This window comes from Metarhizium robertsii, assembly GCF_000187425.2.
Source record: "Metarhizium robertsii ARSEF 23 chromosome Unknown MAA_Scf_1, whole genome shotgun sequence".
In the NCBI taxonomy this organism is placed as follows: Eukaryota; Fungi; Ascomycota; class Sordariomycetes; order Hypocreales; family Clavicipitaceae; genus Metarhizium; species Metarhizium robertsii.
Window position 1 is genome coordinate 3,515,767 of NW_011942149.1, and position 14,478 is coordinate 3,530,244.

General features: G+C 51.5%; 4 protein-coding genes across 4 annotated transcripts in view; 2 read left to right on the plus strand and 2 right to left on the minus strand.

Moving 5' to 3' along the window:
* Window positions 1–3,224: 3,224 nt before the first annotated feature.
* On the plus strand, window positions 3,225–5,828 carry MAA_02444 (uncharacterized protein; the record flags this gene model as incomplete). Its single annotated transcript, XM_007820442.1, has 1 exon — window positions 3,225–5,828. One exon carries the CDS (start codon window positions 3,225–3,227, stop codon window positions 5,826–5,828), a length of 2,604 nt encoding a protein of 867 aa, XP_007818633.1.
* A 1,922-nt stretch (window positions 5,829–7,750) lies between these two features.
* Window positions 7,751–10,374, minus strand: MAA_02443 (subunit of DNA polymerase II; the record flags this gene model as incomplete). The annotated part of the gene is made up of 2 exons (XM_007820441.1): window positions 7,751–10,195; window positions 10,270–10,374. The coding sequence occupies 2 exons, from the start codon at window positions 10,372–10,374 to the stop codon at window positions 7,751–7,753; spliced, it is 2,550 nt and encodes an 849-aa protein (XP_007818632.1).
* Window positions 10,375–12,848: 2,474 nt separating this feature from the next.
* Window positions 12,849–13,536, plus strand: MAA_02442 (uncharacterized protein; the record flags this gene model as incomplete). The annotated part of the gene is made up of 2 exons (XM_007820440.1): window positions 12,849–13,000; window positions 13,095–13,536. 2 exons carry the CDS (start codon window positions 12,849–12,851, stop codon window positions 13,534–13,536), a joined length of 594 nt encoding a protein of 197 aa, XP_007818631.1.
* Window positions 13,537–14,119: 583 nt separating this feature from the next.
* Window positions 14,120–14,478, minus strand: part of MAA_02441 (phytoene synthetase/ ribosomal protein S6) — a gene marked incomplete at both ends in the record, with an annotated part of 657 nt that continues 298 nt past the window's right edge. The window contains one exon of the mRNA XM_007820439.2: window positions 14,120–14,420. Within this exon, the coding sequence (XP_007818630.2) occupies window positions 14,120–14,420 (301 nt within the window). The remainder of the gene's footprint in view (window positions 14,421–14,478) is intronic.

A 14,478-nucleotide genomic window follows, 5' to 3' on the forward strand; every position in this document is an offset into this window, starting at 1 on the left:
TGGCGGTTGAGTTTCGTGGGCCGGAGCCGCCTCGTTCCCAGACGTTTTCTTGAACCACTTGAGCATTTCACTCTGCTCTGTGCAGCGTCAAGCCGAATGAGGGCGCATAATGTGGCCGGAGCAGCCGCTCAAATTGATATTTGTAGATCAAGCAAAGGGAGGCAGAGGGAGCAATCAATAGCCACAACGTGATATGCTTAAAGTGTAACCAAGGGAAGCACCCTAGTCCTTGTCCTAGTCGCAGGCCACATGCAGTTAAGGTTGTAGGGTTTGTCATATGAGAATAAGTCCATGTACATACTCGAGGACACGACATACATATCTACGTACATAAGTATGTATGTAATGCGCAGCGTGTCTGGCGTAGTATCTGCCAAGGTCCAACATTGGCGGCCGACGGGAGGAAAAACAAGGACTGTGTGATGTTGAATTGTTGAATCCACGCCCCCGTGTCAGAGCCAAACGAAGCGCACCGCACCAGACACTATAGTATTAGCCTTTATAGGATGAGAGCTTTAAAGAAAGGAACCAAGTCTGGGGCGTCCAGGACACCCCCCTTCCCTGGCCTCTGCTTCCCTCCCTCCGGAGACGGTCGTTTTTGTCGTTATTGAACTTGACCTCTTTGAACTGGGAACTTTCGAACCTAGTGGCGGAGTACTCCGGCGACCTTTTTTTTAATCGGCACACTATTAAGTACCTATGATGACATTTCTACTCTGCGCATCCCCGGGTCGGCGTTCAGATGCCAACATGTGCACTTGAGCATGAAAACCCCCCTACCCGCGAACTCTGTACCTGATACCTCCCAGATGCTTGTGCTCTGTACTTGGATCAATCGATGGCTCGCATCCAATTTTTGCCTGCATTTGTTAATACTGCGAGTTCCTTGAATGATCGTTAGCTGCGCATTGGACTATCCTCTGCTAAAGGGTTATTGTCCTCTCTTTTTATTTTTCTTCCCCTTTCCAGCATCGACCATTCAAACATTCGACTAGTTGCTTTATACTGCTTGGTGTCCCGTCAAACGGTGATAGCCAAAGGTGTTTTCCAGAATTGGCCAGTTCCTTGTCCAGTTGGTCAAGCATCTACTAGGGTACTAGGTACTTACTTACCTAGTAGTCTAAGAGCTCCAACCCAGATTTAGGTAGCCAGTACGGAGTACTGGCAAGGTATTCTTTTCTGGGGAGGTACTTACCCAAGATAAGAAAATTTTAGGTATCTCCTCAAGTAAAGTACCTGGGTACTTCATGTTCCGATACTTGGAGCTAAATTGAGTAGCGCCTCCTAAGCTCTCAGGCTTCGAGTCAAGTCAAGTCAAACTCTCAGTTCCTTGTCTCACTTGCTTGAGCCAGTCACTTCAGTCTCCTCCCTTGCTTGCGCGCCCGCCCTCAATCCCCAGCTCACCCAATCCGTTGGCCTTTTTTCTTCTTATTTTCCCTTTCTTTCCCGCATTCGAGTTCCACGTTTTCCCTATTCATAGCCACACGCGTGGACACACACACACACACACACACAACGCACGCACGCACGCACAAACACAAAGGGCCGTGTTTTGCAGTCGTTGCGCAGCCCAGTCTCCATTTCTCCATTCTGCATTCTCCATTCTCCATTCCCATTTCTCGGGCGTGCAAGGCCCTGCCCCCAGCGCCACAGCTCTCCGGTGTCTTATCAGCGCCCAGCCTTAGCTCACCAACTGATCCATCGGCCTCCATCGATGTGGACGTGGGATGCCAGCTCCAGCTGCTGTCCGCTGTCACAGCTTCAAGTTCGCGAGACATCGCTTGAAGCATAATTCGCATGGCAGCCACCTCCGTCGCAACCTACAACTCCTTCGTTTGGCATGCAGGGGCTCCCTTCCAATCTCTCTCATAACCTGACACCTCGGGGGGATTGCGGAAATTTTACCCGCTGCCAAAACCCAAGACATTGCCTCTGGGACACGCGCTGGTGTTGACCACTATTTTATACCTATGCGGCTACTTTGTTCACGCCACCCTCAACGCCCTCAGTTTTCTTAGGGCCGTCGGGAACCTAGCTGGAGCCGTAGGGACCATAGAGACCATAGGGACCATAGGGACCATAGGGACTACTGTGAACCGCCTTGGCATCTCTGCTTCTGCTTCACCGTCGGCTTTCAACGCTTTCACGACTTCACACGACCCGTGAGCTTTGGCTGACTGGTGCAGCCCGTCGTCTCCGTTTGATCTGAACAGACAGCCAGCTCCCTTCCTTTTCTTTCAGTCACTCGTCAACCCCCCTTCGTCGCCCGCAAGACTCCACTCTCTGTCCTTTGCTTTCCATATTTCTACTCGTTGCCACCGCCCCTGCTCTTCTTTGTGTCCGTGGGTGTTAGCCCTCTCCTTCATCCATTTTGCTATCCTTGTTTGATCAGCCGTATAGGCTGTTTTGACTTTGATCAGAATCCCTAATTCGGCTTCGCTCATACCACAATCAAGTTGCCTTGTCTTCAGACAGGATCGAATCCTGTTTCCTATTATATTAATTACTTGCGGGTCTTCAGACAGGATCGAACCCTGTTTCCATTATATTAATTACTTGCGGGTCTTCAGACAGGATCGAACCCTGTTTCCATTATATTAATTACTTGCGGGTCTTCAACCCAAGGCAGAAGACCAATATCGTCGCGTTCGATTGGCTTCTAGATGGGTATTTGGCCTATCAAACCATAGCCCGCCGATTGTCAACATACTTGTTCGCCGGAAAGGAAGGAAAGCACACACTAAGACCGCGGATCAACAATACGAGCTTCTAGCTCTCTGGTTGACGGTCACTTACCCCTGGTCGATTCCGTGTCCACTTGCAAGGTGTATAACAGATCGAGTCAATTCACCTAGACTTCGCCACAGGGACCGACAAGGGACTGGAAACTTAGCAACGTGGAAGTTTATAAGCCAAGCTTCGTGGCTGCAGGCTCCAAAGTTCCCAAAGTTGTGCCTTTATAGTTCTGGTTCATGGCTGCGTGCGCCATTCTCCTGGCCGAGACGTACGAGAGTCCATCTGTCGGCTACCGGAAATCTATTGCCAAAAAGGGTACGTCCAACTACAGCCAACTATATGTAACACCTCCGAGGAGAGAGTGCCTCTAACAGCATAACGCTAGGTAGCGGGCGGATATTGCGCCGAGGCCGTTTGAGCCCATAAGTTTCTTGTTTTGGTGATAATAAAAGAGCGCTGGGGCAACCTGCGCTTTTGAATACATCAAAATGGAAGTGGTTGATTTGCTCCCCGCTGAGGAACAGCGGTCAGTCTGGGATGAAACGGAACGTAACTTTTGGCTCAAGTTTGATCACGAAAACGACGCCAACTACGGCAAGTCAGAACAGAGGTATAAAATGAGGGAGGCAGAGACGAGAGCCAATCTTGATAAGTTAACGGTGAAGAGAACACAACTCACGGAGAGACAGGACCGTCTTCTTAAGGAGCTGACGCAAGTGGAAGAAGAACTTGCTCGAGTTGTGGAAGAATGTGACGACAAGGCCACCAAGTTGAATATCCTAGAACAGAAATACCGCCAAAGCGAACACGACAGACTAGAGCAACGTAACAAAATCGCCAAGAGCATGGAAAGATTCTTCAGGGTCAAACGAGGAGAGGATCCTGATGCGCCATCTGAACGGGATAGGGAGCAGTGGCATGAAGTACTTAGGAATAGTACGCGATCCGGGGACGAGGGACATGATGCCGCCCGCGCCGAAGCTCTGGAGCAGGCCAATGAAGCGGCAAGATCGACGCAAGCTCTGGCTCCCATCAAATCCGCACTCGTTCCGCCGGTCACACGGAGGTCATCTAACGTGCTTGTCGATATTATCGATGCAGATGGCCATGTGATTGGTCCTGTAGAGAGGACTGATCCATGGAATCAATGGGTTGAAGCTATTCAAGACTTGCCTATAAAACAACAGGTCAGGATTCGCCGAGGACGCAAGTTCACCTCGGATCACTTGGCTACCATCTATGACCGCTCAGAGGCCAAAGGAGTCAAGTGGCTGGCGTGTATGATTCAGGCTACAGGGGAAATTCAACCACGACGTTGCCATTCTTGCGATAAAAACCAAGGTGCTTTTGAAGACTGTGTTGTTCTAGGTGGACCACTGTTTCAAAAGTGTGGCAATTGCGAATGGAATCGCCAAGGGTGCCATATGCCTGCACCTTATAAATCTGCAAACAGAGGACCCAGACACGAGCAAATGCAGTATCATGATGTTGGTAAAGAACCAGAGCAACTGGCATTCCGGATGCCACCAGCGAACCTGTCTCGCCAAACACTTCGACCATATCCAAGCCGGGAAGCAGGAATAGCTCGATCGTCCAGTCGTTTGAATGGGAGCCCCGTGCTGCCCGAACCAATTCAAATGCTGACCCCAAAGGAAAGCCGAGAGCATCCGTTTTCTAGCTTGAAAAGCCACCAAGCCTCAAGTGGTTTCACGCCTGCGAATTATCGAGGCCGGCCGCCTTCTCGAGACATTCCGACGCCCTCCGTGCAGTCAGTTGAAAATTCCCCACAGCCCACGAGGCAGCATCTCCCATCATCCGACGAGATAACAAGAAGTAATTTGATTCTCAAACACAATGGCACCGTTTATACCTTCCCCGAGTGTGTTGAAGGCGTCCCTCTTGTGAAGATTGACGAAGACCACCCTTATTGGGATCCGCGTTGGCCTCCTGTACGAGAGATTATTCAACCACAGCTTGATCTCTGGCAAGAAAAATATGACGAATCTGTAGAGAGGAAGGCCAAAGGCGAAGGCGGTTCTTCCAAATTTCAGAACGGGCGTCAGGTCAACCGGGGCAGGAAAATTTTGGAATTCTTAGAAGATGGCGAGATCAGCCCCTACCAGCTTTTGTCGAAACAGTATACGCATACCGGAAAGGGAACCATCACCGCTTACGATACGTTATTTCGGATGTGCGAAACACTCGGGGAGCTGGCCAAATATCGGCTTGACATCTCCCCAGTCGACTGGCTGCGCCATCGCTTGCATGAGCTCATTGTGGAAAAGGGCGCAAATTTCAATTATTCCAAAATCATGCACGATTTCTATCATGATCCAAAGCTCGCGGCCCTGCGTTCTAAGAACGGTTTCAAGAGTATAGGGCGCCCATCTGGCTACAGGGCTGGCCAGATCGGGGGAAACGACAACAACAGCACACCTCAAGGTGGCATGAAGAAGAGGAAAAGCATGCACTCCCAAACAGACACACCCCGGCAGACGCCGTCGTCTAGCCACTCCCCATCCTTGGCTCAGGATGACTACAGCCATTCTCCTCTTGCCAGCAATGCAGCTCCGTATTCGACCAACAGTTCGTTTAATGCACCACCAATTCAAAAGCGCCTGAAGCCGCTTTCTCCTGTGTCCACTCATCCAAACGACGAATTCTACACGGATGGCATTTCAGATACAGACTCTTGGAGTGGTGCTCCGATTCAAACGCTGGATTGGCGTATTTACCAAGTGAAGACAAGACTATTTACAAGCTCCACAGAGGTAACTCAGTACTGGCATTGGAAAGAGGGCCGACGCCTCTTTGAGCATCAGGTCCTCAAGGACACGGACCCGATTAGTTGGGGCATCCTCCGATCTCCAATTGACTTTGACATCCCGCTGGATGATATTACACGGGTTGATTGGAACATTGATGCTCTGCAGGTGCATTTTGTAATGAGTCAGTTCGGCTCCAGGATCGCCAAGCAAGATGGAAAACCCACAGGCGACGTCATGGCAGCATTCAAACGGGAGACTACGATGCGTCGATTCCTCAACTACTGTCGCCAGCGCCGGTTAAAGCTGGTGAAGGTCACCGCGTAAGCCTCGGAGTTCCGTTCTCTCATGTCGCTGCTGTTACTAACCTTGATCGACTAGAGATGAAATCGAACAACGGTGGGGCAACATGCAATCGGACAAACTGCCCGATACAGATGAAGAGGCCAGCCCAGCATTCAGGGAATAGCTTTCTCGTTCCTGGGAATAATGCCAGCATATTTCACTGCAACTGATGATACTCACATGATTCTTTTGCTATCGGCAAAATTTTGCTTTGTAATTGACAACCAATTTCCTTGCCGACTGTTTTCTTCTTATTTGAGAAGATTCATTTTCTGAAGGCATACACGACAGGTTCCAGCACACTTTTTTTTTTCTTCTCCTTTTTTTACCTTCTTTTTGCTTTTCCTGGCACACCGCAGTGTTATCAGTGTTTTGGGCGGACGAAGCGGCGTCATAGTAATGGCGAAGAAGATACAAATATTCTCTGCTATGTGTATCCTAGCATGGATGCGACTCCCTGGCGTACCACGTCTCTGGTCTTGGATGCCTTTTACCATGAAGGCTTTTTAATACATTCGTGCAGCCATGTTTTGGAGCATTTGCACGAACGAACCACAGTATATTATACCCCTGTTATGTATCTGGATGGTGTTTGGTGCATTTCTTTTCTAGACTTGCCGCAGTTCACACATGCATTATGAGATGCATTTTTGTCTGATGCATTACCATCAGACAGAGACGGAGCATACTGGTCATTGGATTTGGTTTGCGATGGCACATTCTCGCTGGCGTTTGGGTTTTGGAAACGGTACACATTCTGGTGTACCCAAGGAAGAGTGCGTGGTTCACGTCTTTTGCAACATGGTCGACTGGATGGACCTAGGAGACAATGTAAGAAACTTGTTTGTACTAGTTGATGGCCCGGTCGGTTATGGGTCGTAGGTAATGGAAGCTAGGCGTCGCGCATTTTAGCTGTTTCGGATAGCTTTGGCGAAGTCGAATGAATTAGTTTGCTGGCCACGCTTGTTTGCGATATTATCTGCTCCACGCCCCTATCCATTGGAGCATAGACTAGCTGCATGTAACTGACTTTTTTCCAAGCCAACGAATGATGTTGTATTGCACTCCATGATGCTAAGGTGACACTAGGAATCGGGGATATGCGTACATACATACTTGACCCCCAGCGGGCGATGGAGTAGTGCGCGCACAGCGACACATACCGTCGGTTTGTGGACACAAGTAGTATTATTCTACACGGCGGCGTTGGTTGACTCCAGAGAGGTCGATTACTGATGACTCCCCTACTGTAATAACTATGTACAACATACTTAAGTATCAATGTTTTAGTCGGTCGTACCATCTTCTGTTTAGGCACAGGCCCGCACACCACGTCAGGCAAAGGAGACCAAGAGTGGGTGGGTTCTTTTTCTGAATGTCTGTACGCGTTCGTCAGCTACCCTCCCCTGTGCTCAGAGGCATCATCTCGTAGTGGCTAGATATTAGGTTCTAAGTAATATAGGATGTAGTTTGACCACGGGTAAGCTCCATATAACCAGTACTCTCCTAGCCACCTTGTCGAGTGAGGTAGCAAAGACGAGTAGAAAGTATATTTTTTACTTGAAAGTACGAGATTTACCCTATAGTGGAAATTGTTCTCATGGACAAGGGGCTATCGAGACGATACGCTGGGATGCGATAATTCATCTATGGAGACGATGATAACACGCCCTTTGGCGTTCTTCTTAAAGGGGCTGCCGGGGAGACAAGGAGCGTGTCGCTGGCCCGTCTTGATGGCTGGTCTGTTGGGAAGGTCATGCACTACACGATGCTAGTGAGGGCCTGCAGTTGGCAATCCAATATAGATTCGGAGACTCGCTATTCTACATCTGTACTCCAAGCCTTGTGCGTGCGCACATATTCAAGACATGAGCTCCGTAAAAAAAAAGGTCGTTATCCATTTCTCATCGCTTCCGTAGAGATCTTTCCCCTACGGTTACACTAGCCCGCCCGGTAGAGAGGGTTGGTTCATCCCTGCCCATCATCTTATTCATCAATGCGGCCTTGACCTGCTGTGCTTCTGGATCCGCATACTGCAACTGTGTAGAGGGGGGCTGGGTGTCTTGTTTGTCCATGTCGTCGTCGTCGTCGGCGACGGCGGCGACGGCGGCCTTCAGACTATCTGTTAGTTGGCGAGGGGGCGGTCCGCTGCCGTCTATGCTCGCTGCGCTGCTTCCGTTGGAGGCATTGCTGATGGCGCGGCCGAGGAGCTGACGACGGCGAGGGCGAGGAGGGCCTTGGGCATGGCAGTTGCCATCGACGGGGGATGGGACGGCCGCTGAGTCGATGAGGCTGGATAGTTTGGTTGAGAGTGCCTGTCGCTCGGCGGCTCGGGCTTGCTGTTTTGCTGCTCGTTCCTGATCTTGATGTGCGGTAGTTTCGTGACTATCTCGTCGATGTAAAGGGTCGTCTGGGCCCGGAGCAGATGGCCTGCGGGCTGATATGCTTGGTTTCTCGGTGAAATCACTTGGGTATGGGTCCGATTTCGTACGAGGTATAGGGACTGTGTGCTTTGTTGGTGATGGAGACTTGTTGAGTCTCGCACAAGATACTTCCGTTAATGGTGCATCGTGGTCCTTGGCGGACATGTCGACGGCTTGGCTTCGTGCGGTGAAGAAGTCTGCTGAAGTGATGGACTCGAGTCGAGGTATACCCCTGACAGGGGCTGAGATTTGGCAGGCAGTGCTCTGCTTTTCATCCGAGTCTTGCTCAAAGGCACTGGCATCGAACCCACCCATGATCTTTGGTCTGCATGAAGTTGGCCTGGTGGTGACAGTCCTGGTGGCAGGGGGTGATTGTGTAGCGTCGTTGCCCTTTGGCTTTGGAGGCTGTGACTGACGTTTGATTTCTGTTGGAGCCGGAGCCGTCTGAGCTGAATATCGGTCTCGAATCTCTGAAAAGATGTAGAGGCTCGGCGGCACCTTGAACCCAGTCGAGATGCATTCCCACAACCAATCTACCGACACAACGGGTACCCCCCACTCTAGCGCAAACTTCAGCTTCTCTTTGCGCATTGCCTTCAATGACCTGCACACCAAAACGTTGGTTGTCCGCCTAAACTCCTCTTCGAACTTGGCTCCTAGTTGAGTAATGCTTCGCGCAACTTGGTTTAGTTCCAATCCTGTAAAGGCTGCGCTGCATACGACGAGGCCCGAGAACGAAGGTATCGGGAATAGGGGGAACGGCCGGCCCAGTACGTGTTCGCCTGGAGAGAAGAATTGCTTGTTATGCAAGCATCTTTCAATGTAGAACTCGGTAACAATCTCTATATTGTCATAGGGTACGTTGGGATGCGACTCGGGCTGTGATGTTTGAGGCACGACAAGAAAACGGTGTGAGTGCTCCGTCGGGCGATGGGTTGCCGCCTCTCGAAGTGACGAAGCCACGGAACCCCCCAGCGTGGCGATGGTATCTTCGAGTACGGTTTGCCGCTTCTCGCTGAATCCGTCGATGGCGAATACACAGTTTGCAAACACACCATTGTTCTGCTGGGATGGGTGCTGGTGAGGCTGGTGAGGCTGTTGAATAGTAGGTTCGGGAGTTGCTTGCTGGCGTGGCTGTTGCTCCGAATCGGTTTGCTCGTTACCAAACGAGTACTCTCTTGAGCCGGAGCGGCCCAGGATGTCGCCCCAGAGATTGTTCCTTTGGGAGTTGAGTTTCATGCTGGCGGTTTTGCGCAGCTTCCTCGCCCCTCTCTCGGCGGTACCATTCGTGTTTGACGAAGCCGACCTAGATCTTTTGCCAAGTGATGCGCGCCTCGGGTCCTCCTTCTTCCAAGCACCGACGCCTTGCTCCTCGACTGGGAGCAACGGATCGAACTTGGCCTCCTCCAGAATGAGTCCACGCTGTATGCTTTGGTCCAACCAACTGAGGGTGACCGTGTAGACCCCCCAAGACTTGGCTGCGGTGAACTTCTTGCCTTCGGGCTTGCTGACCACAAGATGAGTACATCTTCTGGTCAAGTCGGCGGTATATTGTCCGCCATTGGCTGTGATCTTGGCGGCAATTTCGTCGCGCTGGTCTCCGAAACCCGTCAAGCATATCAGCAGTGATTGGCGACCAGTCGCTGCTCCCCCGTGCGGCGAGGCCGTGTCTGTGCCGCATTTCTCCAGCGCTTTCAGCCGGTGTTCCCTTTCCAGCGCCATGAAGTCAATCTCCTCGTCTCTTTTCCATAGTTCTGTCACGGCTTCTATCCACATGGAATCCATGGCTTTGATGTCGGGTCGCTCGCGAGCAACATGGCGGTACTTTGGCGTGTCATAGTCGCCGACGATGAGATGGGTCACGTCTGGGGTGAGATCGTATTTGTGAATGCCACCAAGCTCAGAGACCTTTTGGGCAATGTCTGTCTATATGTCGGGCGAAAAACAAGAGTGTCAGCAGTGCTGTCGGGCCTGGCGTTGAGACAACAAATCAAACCTACTCTTTGGTCTGGAGGAATGCTTGTGCAACACACGATGACATCCTTGAGCGGCTCTGACGGATCGATTGAATATCTCTCATCGTCTGCAGACTGCGAAGATTCCATAACGGCGTAGTGGCCGTATATGCGCCGGTGATGTATCGCACCAAGGAAGGGAAACGAGGGCCATTTGGTGCCAGACTAGAATGCTGCACCACGAGGATTTGGTGCAACTGAGGCGAAAGTGTCTGGTGTGGTCTGGTGGGACTGGACCGGGTTGACTGGACATGGACGCGTCGAGTTGGACCAGACCGCGTTTATTTTGCAGTTGAGTCAACGGCTGATGTCGACTTGTCAGCCCCCGGCAGGCCGCGCAGTGTGGAGCTTGAGTGCAGTGCTGTTCTGCCACTTGACGCTGCTGTTGCCACACAGCTTCAGCGCTGAGCCCTACCACTTCTGCCCGTGCTGGTGTCAAGTAACTACCAGACCAGATCTGGTCGGTACGCAGCACAGTGACGAACCACCCCTCCACAGTCCACCGCTTCCAGCACTGTATATCTGCTAGTACCGGGCTTGTGCCTCTTCAATGTTGCGGCCTCTTCAGCCACAGCCACACACACGACAGACAACAGCCCACAGGCGCCTGGCATCAGTTCACATTCGACTTGTTGACCCCACCATCGCATTACACGCCGCTCGCAGCCTCGCTCGCCAGACTGAGCTCTCCATCCTCCCTCCAATGCTCCTCTGCGCTCCTCTCTTCCTCCAAGTAATGTCTGCGCGAGTCGACGCAGTCTGCTAGGTGAACAGCTGAGCTACTCGTTGCTCTACTTGACCGCCACCCACGGACCGAATTCGGAGCCGGCCCGGAGCGTATACGCATTGCCAAGCAGCGCACGGCGTGCTTGAGCTTGGCCACGCCCCAGTCTTTCTTTGTCCAGAGATCGCCCTCAAGGCTCACGCGAGGCTGCAATTCTCCATCGTCGACATCCACGGCCACCGACTCCGACCCCGACACCCGCCTTACACCCTGCTGCCTTCGCTCGCTGGCTACTTGCAACTCCCAGCCGGCCCACGCTGTGCTACACTGGTCTGCCGGTGCGTGGTGACGCTTCGTCCTAAACTCCAAACGAGATGCCGCCCCCGTCGTCGGCACAGCAGAAAGTCCTGACTGCCCAGTTCCTGTCTCTCACAGGCGCTACGGAGCGGCAGGCTACCAAGGTACGACGGTGACCAAGCTCGAAATTGGGCTGCTCACGGTCAAGCTCACCTCGCCTTCTCACTTGCCCCTCGCCCCTTCCCCGGCCCGATTGCTATGTGCCTTTGTTGGAGGTTGTATTATTACGGGGATTTTGCCTGGATGCATCTGCATCTGTACCCGCTTCTGGGTGCCGCTGCTTCATGCCGCAACTCCGTGAGACATTTGATAAAGCTTGAGCTAATGAGTGTGCTTGTGGTGCAGTTTTTGAAATCGACTGGCTACAAGATCAACGAGGCCGTTGATGCGTGAGTGAGCACCATCTCTTTGCATGCTTCCAACCCGCCGACCCTCGTCGAGCTACCCCAGGCTGCCCAGCCTCCCCGCGTTACCTTCCCTCCCAAGTCATCGTTCTGAAGTCTCCTGCCTGTCCGCCTCGTACTCTCAATGATTTGATTAAACTTTGCTCTTGGCCGGTCCGCCATGACCCTCTCGGACCATGCCGCACAATGTCCCGTCCGCATGTGCGGCGCGTCAATCGTCAGCCGGGACAGAACCTTCCATTCAATGTTGATGTGGGTTCAATGTTATCAGTGGGGGTCCCACTAGCCAACGCAGCCCGTCACTGCCGACACACGACATAGTACGGCCGAGTGACGCCGATGGTTTTGAAACAAATGTCCAGGGCAGATCTTGCCGTCTTGATTTCCTCTCTTCCATCCCGCCAGCAGTTTCCAATTTCGGTTTTCAGAGTTGGCGCCCATGCCTTGACCTACAGTTGCCACTGATACGGCATCATATGGACTCTGTCGAGGCTTTGCCAACCGTCTTCCCTACGCTAGCACGACCTTCTTGACCGTTGTTGAGAAATCTAGGGCATCAAAGTCTTGGGCCCTATCAATCCTTCAGTCGGCCTTGACCCCCCCCTTTCTGCTGGAGTCATGGGATGGAAAGATGTTAAGAGGCGTTTGCCCTCCCAGGCTGTTCCATTTTGGACTTCCCCCAAGCCAACTGAGGGCGAAAAGACTCATGAAAGCGCGAAGGCTCGTGTGGATCAGGGGAAATTTTCACGGTAAAGGGATTTCTGAAGCCGCAGCTGGCATTATCTTACCCTTGGCCAAGTTGGCTAGCCAATCATGCCAAGCGGCTGCTATTTACTTTTAGCTCAGGAACGGCACCAAGGTGTAATGAGTTGAAAAAGGAAAGAAAAGGCTGACAGTCGTCTTCGAATTACTAGGTTCTATTCTTCCGGAAACGAGGTCAAAGGGCCGTCACCAACCGAGTCCAAGCTCGACGCTCAGTTCGACACATTGCGAGGTAAAACATATATGCATGCTGAACCGGGTTCTGCTTACGCGAGGCTTACAGATTCGCAGATGCAAAAAACGATGAGAAGGACAAGATGGAACTCGAATCGACAATGGAATATTTGAGCAGCAAATTGAACATTAGTCTAGAGAACGCTGAGCTTTTTGTCGCCTTAGAACTGCTCCAAGCCCCCAGCGTAGGCGAAATCACCCGTCGCGGCTATGTTGATGGATGGAAAACAGCAGGGTACGAGCCAAACCATGATGCTTTTTGGAAAAGCCCTCTCCGGCAGTTCCAATAGTGCATTCATCAATAGAATGGAGCTAATGATGCATTTCAGTGCCGGCACAACACATAAGGAACACGCCTCTCACATCCAACGCCTTTCATCTGCACTCTCGACAAACCCCGTACTGTTTAAGAGGGTATACAAGTATACATTTGTGGCTGGCCGCGAAGGTGACCAAAAAGCCCTTAGTCTAGAGAATGCCCTGATATACTGGGGTATGCTATTTTCACCTCCTGGTATGCTGTGGAAGAGCGAGAATCACGACTGGTTGGACCTGTGGAAGACCTTTCTCAACGAAAAGTGGACTCGATCAGTTAACAAGGACATGTGGAATATGGCATTGGAATTCGCATTGAAGTCGGTGGCGGATGAGAGCCTGTCCTTCTGGAACGAGGATGGTGCCTGGCCTAGTGTAATCGATGACTTTGTCGAATGGTGCCGTGGCAAGGGTATTGGGAAGCAAGAAACAATGGAAGTTGATGCGGATCAGTGATGGGCGACTGGCCCTTGATGGACTCTTGCTCGATTCTGAAGCGAGGCCGTGCTGTCAAGAGGCGAAAACTGAGCGGCCCAGAGACTTGGGTTCCTCGAGAATGCGGCCTCATATATATATCACTAGTAGAAAGCACCGTTTCGGTTCAGCGCAATGAGATGCGTTACTGAAATGAGTTATGATAGACACGTAACGAACAAATCATGAATATTGATACGCAAGAAATCAATGAATAGCAACTTGACCCTCATTTCCCTGATATGATGTAGGCTATGGGTTCCTCTAATTTTATACACTATTATGCTTGGTTCACATACATGTTATCCGTTGCAAAAAAAAAAAAAGATAAGCAACAAGCCACATATCTAGAATTCGTCCGTATATGCTCTCCCTTCATATTACCTGGTTGGTTGCATTCAGTTGTAAAAGTTGCCATTTCGGCCAGCCATTCACCAGGCTTCCCAATATCGTACATGATTTCCAGCAAACAAGATGCAAAGAAGGCTCCTCTGCCTGCTCCAATTTACATATCCGCCACGCGTCGTAATGCAGTTATTCTTATAATCACCACATTTTTTCTTCTTCACGCCTCACTGCCTTGGGTCCTCCACTTTGGCTCCCCAAACCCGGACAAGGTGCTTAGCTTGCCGTCGCCGAGCTTCACGTGCGCCGAGCGAATCATGCGGGGTTCCAGACGCAGCGTCGTTCGCACATCCTGGTGGACCTTGGTTGACGAGTCGTACCGCATGACGAAGTAGTGCCCGTGTGTGTGCTTCATTTGGTGCACGGAGATGGGCTTGGGAAGGGAGAAGATGCCCCAGTTGTCGAGGCCGCGGACGACGCCGCCGTTTCGAAGGACGAGGGAGCCGACTGTTTGGGCGATTCTGGAGGGGTTTGTTAGCAGATGTTTGGCGTTGCGCGGGTTGTGAGCTTTCTTTTTTG